General features: G+C 32.1%; 1 protein-coding gene across 7 annotated transcripts in view; it reads left to right on the forward strand.

The window, feature by feature from the left end:
• LOC106639574 (ubiquitin-conjugating enzyme E2 J1) overlaps positions 1-23,430 on the forward strand; it is a 297,619-nt gene extending 274,189 nt beyond the window's left edge. For 5 of the 7 annotated variants that reach the window (XM_014353265.2, XM_089596643.1, XM_089596642.1 and 2 more), the window contains 2 exons: positions 22,900-23,017; positions 23,076-23,430. In XM_014353265.2, coding sequence (XP_014208751.2) covers positions 22,900-23,017; positions 23,076-23,321 — 364 coding nt within the window. In that variant the 3' untranslated portion in view covers positions 23,322-23,430. The remainder of the gene's footprint in view (positions 1-22,899; positions 23,018-23,075) is intronic. The other 2 variants (XM_089596640.1, XM_014353266.2) reach the window with 2 other exon arrangements.
• Positions 23,431-23,855: the final 425 nt, after the last annotated feature.

A 23,855-nucleotide genomic window follows, 5' to 3' on the forward strand; every position in this document is an offset into this window, starting at 1 on the left:
CAAAAATATCTTGCTCATCTTCGAAATAAGAAATAATTCTTACATTCATTTTATCTCACTCATTTATAAAAAACTCATACATCAATTAAATATATTTATCATCCAGGGAAGTTAAATTCCATCCTCTAAAAATTGGGTGTAAGTAATATGCAGTTACACTTAACCTATTCAAAATATTACTTAGTTGCCGATCGATCAGAAAACTTGTGTTCGTTATTTTGGCAGTAATTTTTGATACTTATCATGTTATGAATCTCATCAGGTATTATAGAATTTACATTTGGTACAAAAATCTTTTCAGAAATCATTGTTAAAATTTGAACTGTGCTTGTAACTTCAGTTTTAAAATTAGGATAGAGTATTATGCTGAAAACTTGAGCGTGAAAGTCCAAACTTTCTGCTAATATGACATTCACGGTTTCTAAATTAAATAAAAGTTGTTGTAAGACTTTTGTAACATTAGTATAATAATTTTCTGAAAAGAAAAGCATTTGCTTTCTATAGGATTTGAACTAATATCTGTTTTTCAAAATGCTTTAATCACTTTGTTCGGGCTCGAGGCTGGAGGGGGTGACTTACATTGTATGTATATGATATATTAGCTTGTAATCTATTGATAACCTTATTTAGATAAATAGAAATGGTTTTAGCTCCTTCTGACCGGTGAGAAGGGAGCAATGGGCTTTTCTATACATTAATACAAGCAATTATTTGAGGCTCGAGCTCTTCTTGCTTGACCGTCAAACGAGTCGGATGGTTTTTTTATATTTGCGACAACGTTAGCCTTTCGAAGTTTTTCTTCAAGCCGTGTAAGGCGTAAGGAGTTTTATCTCAGCTTTACCTACTGCATGCACTGTTCTTTGTCATGAATACTCCAAATCACTTATATACCATTAAGAGTTTCATAATTAGAGTTTACTGTAAATATTTTCCGTTAATTGTTATTGATTATGTTTAAAGTTTTTTTCTCTCACTTAATAAATCCGTTATGATGGCTTAATTTAAATGAAGTATGGAGTTTCAGTGTTTTAATTTTCGTTTCGAGACATCGAGTTAAAGCGAACACACTTTGATATCTTTATTTTTTAGATTTTTATTGATCAACAATGTGATTAAAGATCTAATTGTTTTTGATAAAAAAGAAAATTATAATAATTGTCATGAATAAAATCAAGCGTAAATTCTGTATTAGATACTATAGCATGTATACTAATTAAAAATATGTCTTTAACTTTCACAATTTAGTTTGAAACATGATCTTTCAAATCATTTTTCTACCTTGGGCGTTTTTGAGAGGTTGGTGTACCCTCGGTAGGAAAAATAGAATTCGCCACATACGTGCCATCGCTCCGCGGCTACCTTACGTCCCTCGAGCCGCAAAATAGCCCCAGAGACGATGGCACTTATCCGACGAAAACACCATTTCTTACCATAGGCACAAAGTGCAACTGCCGCTTTGCGCCCTTGTAATCACTTTGGGCGCAAAGTGTGCCCATGAGTGAAAAATTGCATTTTGCGCCCTTAGTAAAAAAAACATTATACGTGACTCGGGCACCAACCTACAAGCGCGCCCTTCGAGAGCTCATGTTTGTACCTTGTGCCCTAGTGACGTAATGTACCATTTCATTACTAAAAAATAAATTAGAATCAGTGTAAGAAATTTGATCTTTCAGCTCGCTTAACATATTGATCTTGAATCTCGCTTAACATATTGATCTTTAAGCTCGCTTAACATATTGTTTACATCCACGTTATAAGCGATCAGACATTTGATTAGTTGTTTGTTTATTTTTTTCACATCCTTTTATCCAATATTGTCAACAAAAGATTCTATATTTGTTTTAACCTTTTTTTTTTTAACCTAAGTTTTTGTGCAGTGCCTTTTTTTCTACGAAAGAAGTTTGAAATTTTTAATTCAAGATCAAGTTTTTCGAAAAAGTGTCCTTTTAATATATAAAATAAAAAAGATTTTATAGTATTAATTAATAAATCATTAAAGTGTGTACGTGATGGGCTATACCTTTTTTAAAGTTAAACTTGACTTCAAGCCATCTTCTTTATCTAAAATAGCGTTTACAGAGTAACTATTCTCGTTGGAGCTTGTGTACTTGCGTTAAAAGTTAACTTTCGTTTCTTTTCCACTGTTTTCATTACAAACTTCAAGAAATTCACCTTGAATCTGCATTTCAGAAGAAATGTTTTGTAGATCTACAGGGAAGGATGATAATTTACAAATTTGTCTGATAATAGTAATCATGATAATTATAATCAAAACAAAACAAAAGCAACAGTCTTACAGTTTAAAAAAAAAATTAAAATTAAATTGAAAGACGAACCTGTGTGATCGCAATCTTATTTCAAACGTATTTTTTAAAGTTCATTCGTAAATTAGGCAGTAAGCGAATGGTTCCTTTTTTTATCATGCTTAAGTTCAAATTCCCCTTCAATTCAACACGAAGTTCTAGATCTTCCTTTATTTCGAGTCATCTTAACGGTGAAATACTTGTAAGGCACTTAAAATTCAATTCAACTACGAAAGTACGTATCGTACACTTACATACAGTAGAATGAATTCATCTGCATTTACTTGAAATTAAGGTTATGTTAGATGTCGAAAAGTCAATATCGAATACGATGTAGAAAAGTCTCGAAATTCTCTACAGTATTTTATATATTTCTCACTCATAGGAAACTTATCTTTTCTACAACCGCTTTTCTACCAGGCCATTCCTAGTAGTTTGAGTCCACCTCTGGTACCATACAGTCAAGGGCCACCCGGATCAACGGGGGATAAGGGGGACTGCAACCCTGGGCCTCGATTTTAAGCCGGCCTCATGACGAGAGTTAAAACATTTTAATGTAACTCTTATATAAAAAAAATTCAATTTTAAATACAAGAAAAAGTCTTATTGTGAAAAAATTTTTTATTGAATAGAAATAGTTACAAAACTGTGCTCTGTCATCGAATCTTACGATTATTTCCAAACAATCTCTACCATCAATGAATAACATCTCTAACGTCGCGCTCGCATCTGTCACATACGCTCACATACTCATTCTCGTAGCGTATATAATACTCACAGTATAAATTTAAGAGACTAAGAAAAAACATTCTATGGTACCGCTTCATCTTGAGTAGAGTGGTATTCGCTCTGTGCAACACTTTGAAACAGCGCCACTAACGGAAAATATTGTTCATACTTATTCACTAAAACACATGCACTTCTTATGGAAAAATTTTTTTTCAGCATGAAGCTGTGGAAAAATTACTGTTGGCTTGAAACTTGTTAACAACACTGAAAAAACTTAAATTTGTTTTAAGAGATCTGTTAATGCCTCAAAAGAAATGTATGAAGTGTCACGGCCCATCAGAGGCTATGCTATTGTTATGAGTAAGTACCGCCATTTTTATCCAGCAGCGTGGTTTCATAATTCTGCATGGAGTAAATTACATGCTAACGAATGTCGCTTAACATCAAAAATTACTTTCTTCACGAATGAACAAATTTTGAAAAAATTAAACATAATGAAAATGTAACAATTTATCACTAAACCTTGTATAAATGAACCAATAATAAAAAAAATCATTGTAAACCAGACTTATAAATAATGTTAGCAATGTACTGTAAAAAATACATATCCTACTGATTTATTTTTTATTAAAAGATACATTAAAGCTAGAACAAGTATCATAAAGGTAGCTACCTTGCGAAAACCTATGGAATAAAATATGTTTTATTTAATAGATTTTAATCTACTGAATCCAACGGTATCCTTGTTTATAACCCAAGTGGAGCAAAATCTCAAGATATTTCAGCTCAAAGTTAAACTGTTTAACACGAGCTTAAATGGCAGAGCACCAAAAAATCAGCTTTACAGACATTTCCCAACTCACAATAAAAAACCTGAGCAGACAAATTATGATGTATATGTAAAAAAATCTCTATCCTTGTCAATACTGTCATGTAAAATGCTGGTAATAGGGCATTTTCCAAAGATATTTGCCAAGGAAGACGTGAAAATCAGCTTCATGGTTATAAATGACAGACGGTAGCAGAATATCAACACTGATGTACGTATGTACGTATACATACACAAGTAAAACTCTCCTACTTGACTAGAGCAGTAGGATAGTAGGACCCTGGCCTGATAGCACATGTAATGGTCCTACTGGACTTCCCTTTCAAAACTCAGGTAGAAATTCTGATCGAAATCCAATACTTCAGATTTTAGTCGTTTTTTCATTTCTTTCGTCTAATAAGAGAAGTTTTCGTCTAGTATAAGGACTATTTTGTGTGAGTTTGATATCATGTTAGCTTTCTCAAATGATAATATCAGGGGTATCATTCTTTTGGGGAAGGATAAGCCTGTAACTCCAGATATTAGTAACATTGTGTATAGAATTATTTCAAGTTGTTGTTCCTTACATGTTGGCCAGTGTAAGAGATGTGTAGGCGTTTGAATGGCAGAACATGATAGGGTGGTCAGAAATGGGGATCTTAGATCAGTGTAAACTATGCATGTGCAGGAGTGCTATCGTGAATTTAATTTTGATGACCCAAAAATGTTGGACCGAAAAAAAAATATGTTTAAACGCGAATTTACGTTACGTTTGAAACTATGCTTTTTTAGACATGGTGTTTCGTATCTTTGTTAGTACACATGCTGTGGCTATAGACTTGTAACTAAAACAGATTCATGTTTGTGTTGAAGTATACTCCATGTGTATGGTCTTACAACTAAGACGGACTCTTTTGGCAACATTTCTGTTAGTCTCACTCCTTTGTGTTTAGTTCTTAATGTCTGTTTGGTTCGATGTTTTGTTGTTTTTAACTTTTTATTATGAAATACAGAGTATGTAGTGATTGATGGCCCATATGGCCTTTTGTGCGAACTTGCAATCGTATGGTGAATAACTTTTTTCGACTGAGGTTCGATTGATTAAATGATTTATATTTATGTTTCTATTTTCGTTTCTTATTTTAGTAATCATTCGTGATAAGGGTGCAGAAAAATCACTGAAATATTGGGCCATGATCTACATGTAATAACAACTTTAATAAAAAGTTATGCTTAGATATACCATCATTTTAATTAATTAATAATTTAAAGTCATCAGCAAGTGTTAGGCGTTTAGATTTACAGTATCAAAAAAAAAAACAAATTAAAATTCATTATTGTACAGAATAGCTGCTACAAATAAATGATTTTTCAAGTGTAAAAAAAATGATTTACTTAAATGAACAATATATGAATGAATATAATTCATAATCAAACCAAGTTAATTAATAAACAGTAAATTAAAATTTGAATCAAAAATAATGTACGAACCACAGTATGAAAAAAAGTAAAAGTAAAAGGTTTCCTCATATCATGTTGGCTCATGATAGAGTGGGTACAACACTTGGCTGGCATGCAGGAGATCACTTGTTCAATTTCTGTAAAAAATGCTTTTTTTTTTTTTTTTGAGAATCAGTTAAAAAGTATGAAGTAAATTTTAAAATTTACTTTTTTTACATACGTACTTGTCTAGCGTAGCATGACGTGGTGAGGTGGGGTGGAGTGGAGAAAGGTGAGATGAAGGAAGAAGTAAAATGAAAAATTCACGTCTGTTGCATATTTTCTCAAGGTCAGAATTCTGAAATAGTCGATTTACTCTAGCGTAGAACCTGCCTATAGAAGTATAAGATAAAATAAAAATATTTATGTATGTAAAAGTGTTAAGAGTGTTTCAAGTTCCCTAGTTATGAAAAAGGACTCGTTCTTATTGAGAAGAAAGGTACTAGATCACAGAAAAATAAGTATTGAATAAAGTAACTGTAGAAAGATGCAGATTACTTGTAGTTGACTCGAATGGTAGTACTTGATATTTATGAGTAACAAAAGTTATCAGGTTGGGTATAGAATTTCTGTATGAAAAATATTATTGAAGAGTTTAAAAGTAGAAGTATGAATGTGCAAGAAATTAAAAAAAAAAAAAAATTTGTGAAAAGCTCAAAGAAGCGATACAATTGGAATCAGAAAAAAGTAAAGCCATAGAATAAATAGAAAAAGAAAAAAATAGAAAAGAGAGCTTTAATGATACAAATTCTGAGAAGAACGAGTTCTGTAAGTGCACGATGTCTCGTGAAGGTGACAAATGGAGCTTTTCTCCATTTGGAAGAGGTAACTAAAAAACTAGCTAGAATTTTATAATAAAGAAAAAGATATGAAAGATAAAAAAACGTTACTTACTCTTATGTCATACGTCGAGCAGGAGACATTGAGTCTTATTAAGTAGCTGTAGTGGCACCAGCTAAGATTATCGAAAAAAAATTTGATGACATTACAATACTTCTGTGAAAAAATTTTAATTAAAATCAATTTCCATGGAACACTGCATGTTTTATTTGGCAAATTACTACTCTAATGAGTGGATTGCAGATCATGCAGCGAAATAAACGAAATTATGATTTTAATGAAATTTTTCTGCACTTCAAACGACTACAAAATCAGTTTGTATACAGAATTTGCCACAAATACCTACTTTAAAAATCAAACTTTTTTGAAATTGAAGCCTAAACTGTGATAAGTATACCAAGTGTATGTAGGAGAGAGTCAGTGCAGGAAAATTTTGAAATCAAAATTATCGTGTACACAAAAATCATTTAAAATTAATGTAAGAAAATTTAAATTGAAATGAAAATTATAGTTTGTGTTTGAGCTTGAATTTTGAAGCATCTGTAAAACCTTTTTTTTGACCATATTTCAAATTATTTGGTTAGTTAGAATGTTGCAAAGAATCCGAATAAATATAAGTAGTAAATACAGCATTTAAAAAAACAATTTCCTTATTAAAATAAAATAAATTAAATAAAAAATAGTAATTAATTAAGTGTACTTATTTATTTAAACCTAACCCTCCACAGGTGATTGCGAGTTCTAAGATTCTTTGAGTCTGCTAAAAAATTTGAATTTTAGTTAAATTTTTTTAAGTCATCATTTATTTTAAGTTTAAAAATTAAATTCATTTTAAAATTGTCATCTAATCTCATAAAGCTTTAGTTCACAATTGGCTACGAAATTGATTTATATAAAAAACTTAGTTTTAAGGTATAAGAATTTTATCTTTGCCCAAAGATACGTAAATTAATTTGCTTATAATAAGAGAGAATTACTAAAACAAATGAAAAAAAAAGATTAATTATTCATATAAAGGAATTAATTTAATTTACTTTTTCAAGAAGAGAAAAATCATAGATTATTCAACAAGGTTATTTAAATTTTGATAAAAGCTATTTTGAGATATTTTTATTCATAGAATTGGCAACCTGAGTAACTTCGCTCTTTTACACTGGGCAACGAATCTGCCCTCGTGATACAATCACTGACATTGATTGTGTGTTCCTAATCTTGGAGTTTCCCCGCCGGATAAAATTTTTAGCCGTTTTTTGACTATCGCCAACTAACTGGGGTCATACTCAAAGACTGGAAGGTCGTACATGAGGCAGCTATTAAAATGCTTAAGAATCTAAAAAAACGCTTACAAATAATTTGCGCAAGAAAGATTTTTTTATTTTGGAAAAAAATCCTCAATAAAATAAATGTCAATGTGGTCATCCAGGAAATCGTAGACAACAAAAAGATCGACGAATTGTGAAAGTGCCGAGCAATACTGAACAACAGGATTAGCAACAAAGAAATAGCTGTTATTGTTGCAAACGACCAAACCATACGAGTTATGAATGCTGTTACAAACACTACGACTGTAACTACTGTTTAAAGGAAAGACCATGCAGATTAAAAAATACTTCATCCAAAAAAAGTAAAGAATGTAGTAAAAGAAAAAGAAAAAAGTAAAAGGAAAGAAAGTAAAAAGAATGTTAACAATAGAGGCAGACTCTATTGATGCAAATATTAGTACATCGCATCGAGGCAATTTCTTTTTATTTACGATTAGTTAGAATAGACAGTGAGAAAGTGTAAGACAGCGGGAGGAAGTTTGTCTCAACGTAAATTGGAAGCATGAAAATCTTTGCATAAACGTCAATGGGAAAGACCAAAAAGCTATATGGTTTAAAATTAGTACTGGAACTTATGGAAGGAATTTTCAAAACAAATTTTAATTAACTTGAATAAATTAAAACAAATGTAGGTCTCAAATTGTAGGATGAACAGGTCCTATGTTTCATTAGAAAGTTAGATAGAATGTAAGTTATCAGTAAAATCTGATGATAAACTGCGCGTATTGGATTGTTTTATACTGTCATGATTGGGGCCTTATGTAATCGAATGTAAATGGTTAAAAGCAGTCAGTTTACTGCCTTTGATTATTTCAAGGATGAATGTAAAAAGTAAAGCAAAAATTTATTTAAAAAAGGGCGTACCTGTCGATACTTCTAAATGTAATTACGTTACAAATGCGCTAAAGCCATTAGTAGAGATAGGGACTTGCCAATTAGTTAACTGGGGCATCTAGAACCTATGGTAGTGACCGAATAGATCTCACCAATTGTATCAATTTCTAAGTACAATGGCATAATATGCATCTGTAGATATTTTACGAGATATCAACATTATGCATATAAAACATTATAAACTATCAGATGGTATCTCTTTTTCACAGTTTGACTTGGCGCATACATACTTGCAGTTTTGTGTAAAGAAGAGCTGTAGAGATACGTTAATCATTGTAACATATGAGGGTTTCTTCAAGTACATTAAAGTATTGAAGGGCATTTCACCTGCATCGTCTAATGTGCAGAGAAAGGTGGATGAGTGCTTGCGTGGTATAGATATTGTTATAGCGTAATTAGACAACACCTACGAGGTGTGTTTAAAAAGTAAGTTGACTGTATTTTGAGGAAAAAATATTTCTTTATCTATCAATATTTGTGATGTCCCCTTAAAATAATCACCCTCAGATACAATACACATGCGCCAACGCTTTTTCCAATCCTCAAAGCACTTTTCGGTTTAGCCTTGAGCTCTTTCAGTGATGCAGTCATTATCCCCTCAATTATTGCAAATCTTCGTCCTTTCATACGTCTCCGCAGTTTTGGAAACAAGAAAAAGGTACATGGGTCCGAATCCGATTAATAAGGTAGCAAAGGTATGATTGCGGCATTGCTTTTGGCCATTAAATCTCTCACAAGCAAGGGTGAGTTAGCAGGGTCATTATCATGATGCAAGAGCCATGCATGGTTTTTCCACAATTCCAGACGTTTTTTTCGTGTTGCTTCTTGCAAGTGGTGCATCACTTCAAGAAAATACTTGTTATTGATCGTACCGCTACATAGAAAGAACTCCTGATAAACTACTCCACGGTAATTGAAGAACTCTTTTATTGGGACAATTTAGCTTTGGACTCGATATTATGACCATACACATATGATTCCTCACCAGTTATGACCCCTTTAATCGAATCAGGATCATCATTGACGTCTGTCAACAGTTAATGAGCGACGCTCATGTTACGGTTCTTTTGATTATAATTAAGCAGTTTCAAAGATAATTTTGCCGTCACACGTCTCCTGTCCGAAGTATTTCAAAAAATTTTATGTCACAAGCCAACCAATGGATTCGACGGTTTTCCAAAACATTCAAACTATTAACAGTTTAAGTGTTTGGGGCACTCAACTCCATTTTTATACAGAATTTGATGAAAATTTTTTTTCCATTTTTTTTTTATACAAAGAAAACCTCCGAAAACGCAAAACAATTCTGACCATTATGCATCTAGCGAACTAAATACACTTAGTAGCTAAAATTATAAACATAATATTATGATAATAGCAAAAGCAAAAATGATAATAAAAGCAATAGTATAATACGAATGATAGTAATAATAATGATTAAAATATGATAAAAACAATGATATGATTATGATAACAATTATTATAATAACAATAAGAATAATAATAATAATAATATAATAGAAATAATAATAATCCCCGGGCTGTGGCAGTCAGCCTTAAGGCGCGTCCTCTAGGTGGCAGATGGAAGCAAGCTTACCGCGGATGTATAGTTCCGAGGTGCTGCAACCATTGGAACTTGTACCCGTGGGTGGTTGGATCGAAATAAAACAGTTTCCGCGGACCAATACGCCGAGGAGAACACCTCGTAAAAAAATCTAGGGTAGGCTCCCGAAGAAAACTCAAAATAGGTGACGCTAATGAAAACTTAGTACCCCAAGTGGTAACCTCTCCGAGGGAATCTGTCGCTAGTTCCGACCTGGTGAAATTCCGGGTAACTGGTGTTGGCCTCGCGGATTCTGAGAAAGGCCACAAAGGCGTCTAGAACAAAAGTGAGGAGACAACCCCTGATAAAAGCACTTACAGAAAGACTTCATATTCCTGCCCATCCAGGGACGATACAGGCTGCTAAGCACTGGAAGTGGAGCGAGTGACGTCAGTGCTGCCAGATTTTTCAGCAATAACATCGAAATATATCTGGAATGTACCAGGAACTTAAGATCAGAACTAGCTATGGGGCAGACAAAGGACGAAACCATATTCACAGGACTCGAGGAAATAGTCAAAGATGTATTGGAAGCAGCAACAACGACATACACAAAAACGGCAATGCCGATAAAAGAAGGTATGAAAGTAGCGTAAAACCTTCTGCATAAGTTTAAGGATAGCCGCGAAGGGACTAGTAAAAAGATGGAAAACCTCCTAAAACAAGCCGATGATAATATGATGCGAAAGACGTACAGATAAAAAAAAGAAGAGAATCATACGCTCTATCCAATATAGATTCGTTAAAAGCGTGCTGACAGGCAAGCGGAACAGGAGCTCAAAAGCCCTGAAGGAGATCCCTAACCCCCTCTTAAAAAGAAGGGAAAGAGATTCGGGAAAATCAAGAACTCATCCCCAAGATAAGAATAAATGGTAGTGACAGTGGCAAACGTGGTAATGGCAGAAAAAAGGAGAAAATTTTCGTTATAGTCGTGGAAGGGCAAAGCTTTGCCGAGATCTTAAAGAAGATAAGGACTGATTTTAAGTTGAAAGAGGACGAGATCACAGTCAAAGGAGTTGCTATGACTCAAAAGAGAGACCTTCTTTTTAAAGTTAAGGGAATAAAAAAAAAAATAAAAGCCCTGATTAGACTGAGAGCTAGGATCTTTTAAAACAGACGAGAAAAGGGTAATTAATAATGCTCGAAATCCGGAATCTAGATCCAATTGCCGAGAAGGCTGACGTCGAACTCACATTGAGTAGAATCCCTGGTTTCTCACCACAGATGAGAACAGTGATGCTGCTAGGAGTGAATAAAAGTGGGCAGAAGGAATCTTTAGCAAATACTAAAAAGACTGATGCTAGATATAAAAGAAACGAAAAGGTTAATAGGCTTCACAAGCTGCCAAGTGAGGAGACGGGTTAGAGTCCGCAGATGCTAGCGGTGTCTGAGGTATGGACACATATCCCGGATCTGCAACAAAGAGGACCGGTCAAAGCTATGCCTTCGATGTGGCAGCTGCAATCACTGTTAAAAAAAACACGAAGCAGGTAGCAGCAGTTGCCCAGCATTTATAAATACACTAGAAGAGGCCAAAAGTAAGGTGCCTACTCGAAGCAGATAGAATATAAGAGGATAGGAGCTAGATAATCGTTGCAGACCCAAGCTGTGCTAACTTACTCGAGCCATCAGCAAGGGGAATCAATGAAAATTGATGTTTCTGCAAAACAGCAGACGACCCGATGGAATTAAGAGAAGGCAACATTACTACGGTAACGACACTCCGATGAAAGGCCACGTCAATGGTCAACACTCTGTGGCCGTGGCTGGAAATATTAATGCGAAAGCAGATTTTGAGCCGGGTGTCCCAGGTCTTGCCAGTTTAGTGGGTGTTCAGTCAGTATTATGAAGAACACTGCAGCGAGAAATAAGCATTCATAGACTTGCTGCGAGTCTCACACAGGGTAGGAATTTGTACCCCCGTCTATCATGCATCAAAGCATTCTGAACATCCTTGTGTACACAAAAAATAAAAAAATAATTTTAATAATAACAACAATAATAACAATAATGATAATAGTTATAATTAAAAAAAACAGTATTGATGATGATGACGACGACGACGGCTGCGTGGCTTGTGTTATACCTCGGAACCCTGTTACCATTACGTTAGAGTGATGCCACCAAGGCGATCAGGGTCTTTGAGAATCGGGACTTGTGTCTAGCCCTCCTTCGCAGGCTGTATTCTTTGCAAGGGCCAGTATGCCTGATGCTTTCTATAGCTGATAATTACATGTACTTAGCGCAGCATGGCTCTTTTATAGTTATTCTTATCATTATTTCTATTATTATTGTTATTATTATTTTTATCATTATAATAATAATTATTATTTTTATTATTATTTATATTGTCATAATAAGTATTATTATTTCTACCATTATAGTAATACTCATTATTATTATTACTATTATTATTATTATTATTATTATTATTATTATTATTATTATTATTATTATGAGTTTTATTCATAATTAAACTAAAAGAAGTTGTTGTGTTTCATTATTTTATTAGAAAACTTGTGTATTATTCTTTTACAGCATTCAAATTGAGTGTCGGTACTGTGACCGGTCAGAATTAGACTTTCGATGTATATCATTCGCTCATAGTTACTTTTTGTAGCGCTAGTCAGTATCTTGTCCACATAATCCACACAGACATAGCTAAGTCATCCTTTTTTTTTCATGCACAATATCGTTTTCTTTTATTTTCTACCTGCTTCTTTCTGTTTCGTCTGTTTTTTTACAATTGCAAAACGTGCCATTAAGAACGTAAGCACAAAAACAACATCAGAAACATCACTGAAAATTTAAACACAACGATTTTTATACTGACTATCAAGCGTACAGTCATTGTGGTCTTTTTTTGGTTCTAAAGCTCGTAGTTTTATTTTAATTTTAAGCCACTGCAACAGATTTTTTCTCTAATTGCATCAGTTATTTTGCAGCTAACTTGATTAATATTTTACTTCATTTACTTATTAATTTACCATTAGATAAAAAAACGATGTTACTAAAGAAATGTCTTCATTTATTTTCATTTGACAAGGCTTTGAATGGAGTAATAAAAGCACGGTAAGCAAGCTAGTAGAAGAGAGAACTATAATAAAGCCTGAATGACAGCATGCTACCGATCGAGGTGTCTTTTTTATTAATTACGATCATTTTCATAAATTAGATTTTTACATGTCGTGCCCAGTATACATTTTAAACTTTGCACCCAGTGGTACTACCTGACACTCATCAGATCGGTACTGCTCACCGCAAACATAAAAACTTCTTCTGGTTTAAAAAAAGTATACGTGGCTGGGAAAAACCTCAGTTACCTTTTCTAATGGTAGAAAAATTTTTTAATAAATCACCACCTATAACAATTCGTATGTTGTGAAATGTATTTTTTTTATCGGGTTACCGTAAAAGCCTACTGGCCTAGTCGCCAGAGCCACCTACTCACCAACTACAGAGATGAGTGAGAGATTGGTAATGCCAATGCTACGATTACAAACGACTTTTTGGCACTGATTGGGGCGACCCGCCGCGGCCAGCCGTCGAACCAGGTGCACATTTTTCGAGAGGGCCAGACTCGTATCGAACAGTGTATACCTACGAAAAGAAGAGTGGATACGCATGGAAATGAGCATATAGACAGACATTTTAGAGACACGTGGAAGGGATGTACCGAATGTGCACCTACGAGGTGCGCAACCGAGTATATGCTATATATATTTAACTGACTCTTGCTCTCGCTGCTGTTTCAATGTTATCTATTAATCCTATTTAACTGAAACGTGGAGATATATGCTCATAATCATTTGCACGGATTTTTGATTTCAAAACATTTTTTTTTTTTTTATTTTTCCCGTACGTTAATACTTATTTTGAAATCCAGTATTATTTCAAAATAATATTCAGCTTTTTTTCAGCATGTCAGTTTAGCTATGCCCACTAATTTGTTATTTTTCCTAATCATAATTTTTATGATCTAAACAATCTCGAGATGTTATTAATAAAAATATGCGACTTAAGATGCATCTCTACCAATGTTCCGATAGCTAAGATGGTTAAGGTTTATGCCATTGCTCGAATTATTTTGTTATCTAAGGATCGATCAAAACTGTCAGCAAAATTTTTTTTTCTAATGCAATTTATTGTTATAGTTTAATCTTTTTTATTTACGTTTTATTTAAATTTATAAATAATGTTGCAACACTTTTTTTTATACGTCGGAATAAATTTTTTTTTAATAGTAATTGTATTGAATAATTTGGTGAGTCAATACTTCTTGTTGGCACGGCCATTTCATAATTTCATAATAATAAACAATTCCTATGATATGAGTATAATTCCTACATTTTAAAACTTCCAAGAAATTATAAACATCCAATATAAGAAAGAAAAATCTGAAGGCACAGGAAAATTTAGACAAAACTCTTTACACATTTGATTACCGTTTTTTGTTGTAAAAAATTGTTATGTACAGTAGCTAGGCTTATTGTATTGATTAAATGTACAATTTTAATTGTAATTATAAAACGTTGATTCTAAAACAAAGTTTTAATTAGCTTACGTAGATATCAAATTTGATGCCTTTAAAAATTATGGAACAAAAATCTGAACAGTAATAAAAAACAGATCTTATTGGTCTGGATTGATTCTTTGATTATCAGTTAAAGATTTTTTTTTTGTACTATTACAAGTAAGAGCAACTCAGCTAAACTTTATTATTTGTCTTAATTATCAAGGCAAATCATTTGCGTCTGTCTACTGCTAATAACTGTACGTTAAAATTTTTATCACTAAAAACATTTAACAAACACAACAAAAAACAATTTAGTAAAAATTCAAAACTGTTGTAAATCCTTAGTGAGGTATATAACTTACTTCTAATTTCAGGCTGCAAAAAGTATTATAAAACGCATGTCGATCAATAATTAAATAAAATCAATTGGAAAGTTTCTAAGGCATAAGGATTTTTTGCAACATATCTTAATGTATTAATAAAAAAAGGAAACTGTAACTTATCAGGGTGATGCAGAAGAATAAGATTTTATTTTTTAAATTAAGGCATTAAAAGCGGTGCTTATTGTTGATAAGTATTTTAAACGATCTTAATAGATAACTCGAGAGTGTTTATAATCCGAAGATTATAACTATTGTATGGTCAAATAAAAATATTATCGAATCAGAACAGCTTCATCATTTCTTTAAAAAAACACACACACTATGAATGAATGAAAATTATGTATGAGCTTAAAACTTTTAATTTTTTGGTATCCATATTGTAAGTTACAAGTGGTTGTAACCAAAAAGTATAAATTGTAAGAAATGTAAATACAAACCAGAAAATATGATGTATGTCTGCAGACAAATATTCTTGTATGATTGAATGTATGTTGTACTTTGCTGGTAATCATCATATTTGATATTATTGTAATAAATTATTTAAAAGAATTAGTGTTAACAATATATTTATTTCGACTTACAGAAAAAAAGTGTTTGCAACATTATTTATAAATTTAAAGAAACATAAATAAAAGAAATTAAACTAGAATACTAAATCGCATTAAAAAAAAAATCTGCCGACAGTTGGGATCGATCCTTAGATAAAAAAACAATTCGAGCAGTGGCATAAGCCTTAACCATCCTAGTTATTAGAAAGTTGGTCGACATAGATCTTCAAATCGCATATATTCATTGATAACCTCTAGAGCTTGTCCTACTGTTAATAACAATTATGATAAGAAAAAATGATAAATTAGTGATTATAGCTGAACTACCATCCTTTAAAAAAGCTAAATATTACTTCAAAATAATACTGGATTTCAAAATAAGTATTAATTTGCATAATTTATAATTATTTGCATATGATTATAAGCATTTAGTTCTACGTTTTAATTAAACGTGATTGAAAGATAAAATTGAAACAAGAGCGAGAGCAAGACTCAGTTAAATATGTACAGTATATACTCGGTTGCAGTTAAAAGAGAAAAACTCGTATTGTCGCTTGCTTTGGCTATGTACTCAGCTGTATAGCTATAGTGGACACTTTCACTCTTTCCTCGTGGGCGCACATTCGGTACATCTCTTCCGCGTGTCTCTAAAATGTTAACGTAGATGCTCATTTCCATGCGAATCCACTCTTCTTCTCGTAGGCGCACGCTGTTCGACACGAGTCTCACACTCTCGAAAAATGTGCGCCCCATTCGATGGCTGGCTGCGGCGGATCACCCTGATCAGTGCCGAAAAGTCGTCTCGCATTGTGGCATTGGCGTTAGCAATCTTTCTACTCATACTTGCCAACTACGTGTGGGATGTGATACCGCACCTGTTTACTAATCACTAACTCATACCATACCTATCAGTACATGGGTACTTTTAGAGTTTCTGCGGTGTAACTCGTTACCGTACATAGTTGGACCCTGCTGGTTACGTTGACAGTTTCTACACCAATGATACATCAGGTCCACTTGTTACTTAGTTGCGTTTTTCCAGAAAAGACTTCATATCTCAGGTGTTCACTCTTCTACGATTAAGCGGTGCTCTACTGAAGCATCGGATCCAAGGTATTTTTTTATTTCAGAATCATAGTTTTAAGGAAGCACTTTAATATTATCTGGATCTACTCCATGCCTTGAAAAAAATTTGTTTTAAGGTTAATACATCTTTATAAATTAAAGTTTTATACAAATCGTTCCTGACAAGATACTAATCTGTATATAAATTTAACTTGTACTAACTTATGAAACAATGAGAACCATAGAAGTATCAGCCTATGTAGTTGAAGATAAATATTTACCATATGAAATTCGTTCTATAACGTGTACACCTAACTTATAAGTACGTTTATTATATTATATTGTACATCTATTCAAGAAACCTACCTGTCTCTTATATACACTTTTTTCACTCAGAAGTAATATAGAATAACTTGTTAAATTTTTTTTTATGTACAGCAAATAAGTCTAAATAAACATTCCATAAGTTCATATGCCATGAAAATTATGTTTAATCATATTTTTACAGGTATTTCAAGGAATCCTACGAAAATTTTATTTGATTACAAAACCATACATAATTTTTATAATGGGAAACATCAAGTAATATCTATGAAACATCATTATTAATGCAAACAAAAATATTATTTATTAAAAAAATTCTACATCTACAACAATAATGAGAAAAAAAATTTTAAATTAAGTGTAGTTATACAATAGAAGTAAATTACAGCAAGTATTTAATGTACAGTATACACTAAGCGTAATAACTAAAATTTTTACTTCAGCTACAGTAGCTTTTTCTAGCTTACTAATATGATAATTAAAAAGAATAGTTTTTGTTGGATAAGTGCCATCGTCTTTGGGGCTATTCGTGCAGCAATTTTGTAAAACGCTACCTGCAGCGAAAAAAATGTCGATACTAACTAACAAGAATACATAGCCCCATTATGATCAATGATCTTATACAAGCGTTTATTTCAACAATAACATATCTTTAATAACTAAAATAAGTTTTTTTAGTCTCAAGTACCATGCTAAAAGCAAAAAATGCTTTTTTTTAAATTCATAAAAAAAAAGTAAATTTATATGGAATGCGTGTAATGTATGAGTGAGCATAATAAATATTAGTTTTTAATGTGCTAACTGAAAGTACTCCACAAATTAAATTGATATTCGAGAAAAATCGTAATACTTACTCACAAAATACAAGCATGTAAGAAGAAAAAAAATTTTTGTTATTAATGTTCTGTTGAATAAGTATTTTCGAGCTCGAAAGCTCTATAAGCGAATTTTTCGGCCTCAGGGACCTTGGTAGCCACAGTGCGATGGTGTTTATGTGGCGAATCCTATTTTTTTCTACGAAGTGCTCACCAGCCTTTTAAAAACGTTCAAGGTAGGAAAAATTATTAGAAGTTACCAATTAATCAAGCCGTTCATTTGTAGAAACTTAAGAAAACCAAGAATCCAGACACTTAAGGTATTACTGTCTAGTACCTTACGAGTCAAACGTACAACAACAAATACTAAAATAGTTCTTCATGGGAGATTGGGTAAAAATTCATAATTAATTTTCATTACATTTTGTTTATTAGTTGATAACAGTCTGTACTAACGTCAAAAAAATGCTTTGTTTGCCAAGAGAAAATTCCAATATTCAAATAAAACTTTAATTGAAAAAAATACCCGGCAAAGTTTTAAAAATCAAAGATTTCTGTACATTTTATTTCTCATTTATATCTTGAAAATGTGTGGATAAAGTTTCAAATTCTAATATTTAGTAAAAAACATTTATGATCAATTAGACAAAAAAGCGTTGTATTAGAGCACGTATTTGAGTCTGATTAAAAAAAAATTTTCTTATACTGTAAACACCCAATTGGTACATTCAAGTGCCTAAACTATTCTGTAAACAGTTACTTTTCTTTCTGTCATTTTTTTCAGATCCAAACGGTAATTTAAGTTATATCGCGTTTAATTTCTGGAAATACGTGAGTTTCTATTAGGTTCGTATTTTTGTTCTTAGGTACTCTAGCTTCATAAAATCTTAACTCAGTTATTATAACGTTAAAATTAAGTAGTTCATACAGTTTTATCAATATCTGAACCATAACTATGTTACTGATAGCACTACCTCAACTTGTAGAGATAGTTATTCGTCATCCGAAAAATAAAGATTTTATGTAGCCGGGCTGTAAAGCTCTGAAAAATTTGTCAATTAAAAAAACGTGCAAAAAGGCTAAACTATTTATAGTGTTACAAATAACAAAATACGTTATCGATTTTATAATAAATATAACCATAGTTGTTATGTTTTGTTGTATAAGAATTAGAAAAATACTACTGCATAAACTTGATAGTAGGACGTAAATCTTATGAACGTATGTGTAGTTTAGATTAAAATTTTGATGCATACTATGTATTTATTTTTGAATTTCATAAATTGATGCATCATAAATGTAACATAACCTTCTTCAAGATTCAGCAAAACTGTATTTTGTTAGCGTTTCCTTACAAATTTATTAAATATTATTAGACCTGAAGTTTGGAATTCATCGCTCAACTGAGCAAATAGCTTCATTACAGTTTGCAACAAACTAGTAATTGAAGAAAAAATTTATGACTTTTTCGAGTCAAGCTAATAAATAAAAAGGTTCACAAGTGTTAACTGTTGTTCGATTAAAAAAATATAGAGTTTTCAAATTTACTGTAAATCTTTAATCCCTAAGATTCAAAAGTGAGTATCTAATTAACAATCAGTGATCAAAAAATTCCCATACATCCATTTTCATCAAAACAAGTCAAGTTTTTAAAACCCTCTTTACAATCTTTGATTTTGGAATATAGACACCAGGTTTAGTATCAGCCATCAAGAAAAGATTTAGTGCAATAGGAATTTATGTGGCTAACTATGATATGATGAAGGAAATAATGGTAATGATGCTCTATTTCTAATTTTTGATCGTTACTTCCCACTTTTGCTGAAGACTCTCGAATCTGTAGGTTTTTGCTTTTTTTTTTTTTTTTTGTTTGGTAACTTCAATCCACTACACCGTCCCAGCAAAGACTTAATTCCTGAAGAGCTTGTCAAGTACAAAAGAATAAGCACACAGGCGTTATTAAATTATAACAACAAATCCTTACTGAGATACAGGGACTTAACAATTTATTTGAAGATGACATCTTTAAAAAATTAATAATTTGACTAAGCCATGCAACTATTAAACATTGTATAAAAAATGTTGAAAACACTAAATAATGTTTGAGGTATGCCAACATTCTTTTCATAAATAAAGTAAGTTGATTGAAAAAATACCCTATTATAACGTAATGAAAGTGAAATAATGATCCATACAAGTAATCGTTAACGAACAAGAACTCATTAAATACACCCATAAAGGTAAAAGAAAAATAGGTAAATCTACTGAGGAAACATAAAACTTGGCCAGTTATTAAAATTGTAATGAAATTACACATATCATAGATTCTAATCGAGCAACGATGAAAATTTTTGAAACATCTTACCATACTCAACGGAGACAAATACAAAAAATCAAACTAAAGTTACCTTAATATAAAAAATTTGTTAATAGCTAACTACCGATCTCTGTAAATCAGTAAAAAAAATGCATATGGTATTTAATTTATGTATTGTCAGTTTTCACACGTAACGGCAGCCCAGATGGCATATTGAAAAGTTTTGGGTTGTAAATCATAGAAAAATAACTTAATACAGAAAAATGTTTACCAAAAAATACGCCCACCGGGCCCAAAGTACTTTTCTGCCCTAGGGCCCAAAGTGATTTACTGGGCGCAAAGTGTGCACACGGGCGCAAAATTTCACTTTCCGCCCTTGGTAAGAAAAACATTATACACGACTCGGGCACCAACATACAATAATCGTGCCCTTCGGGCGCTCATATTCGTACTTAGTGCCCTAGTGACGTAATGTACCAATGTTTATTTTTATATACGTATGTATGTATATACCATGCATTTGTTAATGTTTGGTTTAGTTATAGAATTATTGATAGAGATTTCTCATGTCAGTTGATTTTTCTCATGTCATTTGTAATCTTTATCTAATGCAATAAAATACAAACAAGTGGTGATGTCTGAAAACCCACGAAATAATACGGGCATGCCACATAAGAAACTAATGAATTACACTAAGCTGCTACACGTATTAATTACGTATATATGTGTTGAACAACGCGCACGTGTCACATTTATACTTTTGAATTTGTATCCCCATTTTTAAGATCTTAAACATTATTATCATGAAATAAGATACAGTTTCTAAAAGTAGATTTATGATTAGTGACCTAATTTAAAAAAATTAATGTTAAATTCATAATGACTAGTGTTAAAAATTTTGAAATCAATTGTAATTTTTTAAATTTAGTAATCAAAGAACGCCTGATTAAGAAGAAAGTATCAACATATATAATTATTTTTCCAAGCAACACAATATTAAAAATCGTTATATTGTTGTACAACATGACTAAAAAAAATTAATTGTTTTTCTATCAATAGGTCTTTTTTAAGACTGTTTTTAATCCAGTTTACGTTGAAAACTATCAGTTTTATATTTTGTTCATTTTTTTATTTACTTTCATTGTACATGGCACTCTGTGAAAGTAATAAGTTCGCTAAGCCTCTTTACCCAACTAAGTATACAATATTTTTTCTTCGTTTATTTTACCACAATTCATACCTTGTTTTTCTGTTTGGCCCAGATGTACATCTATTGGGTGAGAGAAAGCTGAAAAGAACGACCATAGAATAATTTCCGGAAAAACTACCTCTGAAGTAACTTATCGAAAATAATTATTCCATTACACAACTCCATAAAAAAAATTGGCATTCAGACTAGACTGCATTTTACTTATGTATTTTTGCCCGCTGAATCTGAATATGGCTTGAGAATAGATTTATCGCCCCTTAATTTACCCTTAGATGCCAAAAAGTCTCTAGAATCAAGAAAAATTGACTCTTAAAGCTTATCTTAAAGAAAAAAAATTACAATAGACTATATTTTACTATTTTTGCACATGTTTGTACATTTAGTTGAATTGTAATTTTAGAGTGAACCGAGATTTTTTTTAGTTTTCCCCTAAATTCCAAAAAATCCCTAGTACCAAGTAAAATTGGTTTTATTTATCGTATTTGAAAAAAAAAAAAAAAAAAACCTCAATGGGCTATATTTCTCAATATTCGCGTATATGTAGTGTTTGCCTCAAATTATTATTTTACGTTAAAATCAACTTTTTAAAGTGTTTCCCCACAAGCTTAGAAGTCCTTAGAATCCATTAAAATCAGCTTTTTTAACATATCTTAAAAATAACTACATCAGATCACATTTCACTACTTTTACGAATATTTAGTTGTGAAATTGAATTCTGGTTTTGGAATATTTCTTGCGTTTTAAAGTCTTTCTCCAGAAGCCACGAAGGCAGTAGCATCAAGCAAAATTAGAATTTTCAGCAAATCTACTAAAAAAAATCTTCAAAGGACTATATTTCACCACTTGTACCTATACATAGATGCTGAATTTAAATCTGGTTACAGAATTATTCGGGCATTTTTATATTTTTTTCGTGGAATCCCAAAAGTCTTTAGAATTAAGCGGAATCAGCTGTAGTGATTTATTTTTACAAAATTGTACATGTATTGGACAAAACTGTGTTACGTCTGCGTATTTTAGGCGCTTAATTTGAATCATTCTTTAATCTGACGTACATTAGTCTTACTCTAGCTAAAAAGTACTTAGAAACGATCTAAATGTGCTATTCTAGTTTAACAATCACTCATCGGTAGCTGTATAAACACTGTTGGGAAAAAGAAGGATCTTTATTTAGAGTCCCTACCCGGCAGTTAATCCCTCAACTCTGAAAACGGCATCAAGGTATCTTCTCCGTTTTTTTTCGCTTTTAGCATCACCCAGGATCAACGACATGGGCGTGCCAGAGAATGCGGTCCCTCTGGCTTGATTAGCGTGAGTCCCCTTACCTCTCATTTTATGGGATGCTTGATTCGCGTGAGTCTCTTTGCCTCTCACGTTGTGGAGTGCTTGATTGAAACCTTCTAATTTAATTAAATAATTATTAACAACTTCCAGCAGAAGCGATTTTCTAAGAATCGAATGCTCCACCCCTAAAATACTGTTTTCTCTATGCCTGTTACGCTAACCACTGAACCAATAAATCAAAATTTTATGATTTCTTTTCACGCTTTACTAGTAATATTTTTAAAAAACTGACTTAGTTGAGTGTATCTCAAGCATGCAAGGTTAATCTTATAAAAAAAAAAGAAATGTATACGTCTTATAAAAGTTGTTGAATCTGATAACACTTATTTTGAATTTATTTTTATTGAAAAAGTAAGCCATGCATACCATTATTTTTAGGTCGTTGAACTGGCATTGTGACAATTGTGGAAAAATATCAGATCTGCTGTCCAAAGAAAAAATCAGACAACCTATCACAAAAGAAGAACAACATTTAGTGGATACGATTTCTTTAAAGGTTTTATAACATTTCATTACAATTTATACAAAGTGCTATATATGTTTTAAAGTTTTAGTTTGAAATTTTACAGGCTGAAGACTCCGTCACACACAACATTTACTCCATGAATACTGATGTACTTGAAGAGAATACATTACGGCATCGTAACAGTAGTGAATCTTCAAGACTAGAACAATTAGAAACGTCTGATACACTACAAGTAGAAGTTGTGTCTTCTAATGATCATCTTTGGAATATTTTAATTACTACCTTAATGTTAGCTATCATTCTTCTTGTTATAAGACGACTATTTCTACTTTGAGAAATGTATTTATAGTGGCATGAAAATGAGCTTTATAAGATTCAAGTTATTAAATAATACTTCTAATATGAAAAACTATAAACATAACTTGTCAAAACTGTTTTTGAGGTTGTAAAAATTGTGAAAAATAGATTCTGTAAATAAATACGTTCTAGCTATTGATATTTCTTGATACAAAAATACTTCCAGCAAGGCTCTGTCCCCATTTTTTATATTCGACTTATTATTTGACAACATAAGTACTATCACAGACGTAGTTTAACTTAGCCAGATAAGCCAGCCCAGGACCCGTTGCACAATTGACGAAACAATAGTACACTTTAAGAAAATGCAATTAATCCAGCCGCTCTTTTAGCAGCGATCGTAACTCAGTGGTTAGGGTAAAGTATTGCAAATCATTAGTTAATCGGTTCTAGCCCTTGCTCGGGCTTTGTGGTAAAGCAACTCACTAATAATTTGGTAAGCTTGATTTATTTAATACGTATAATATAACGTCACTTCCGCCCCATCTACACGAAAATCCTTGAAGCTTCT

Source organism: Copidosoma floridanum, unplaced genomic scaffold, assembly GCF_036245765.1.
Source record: "Copidosoma floridanum isolate Cflo_tuat_1 unplaced genomic scaffold, Cflo_Japanese_pri ptg000030l, whole genome shotgun sequence".
Taxonomy (NCBI): Eukaryota; Metazoa; Arthropoda; class Insecta; order Hymenoptera; family Encyrtidae; genus Copidosoma; species Copidosoma floridanum.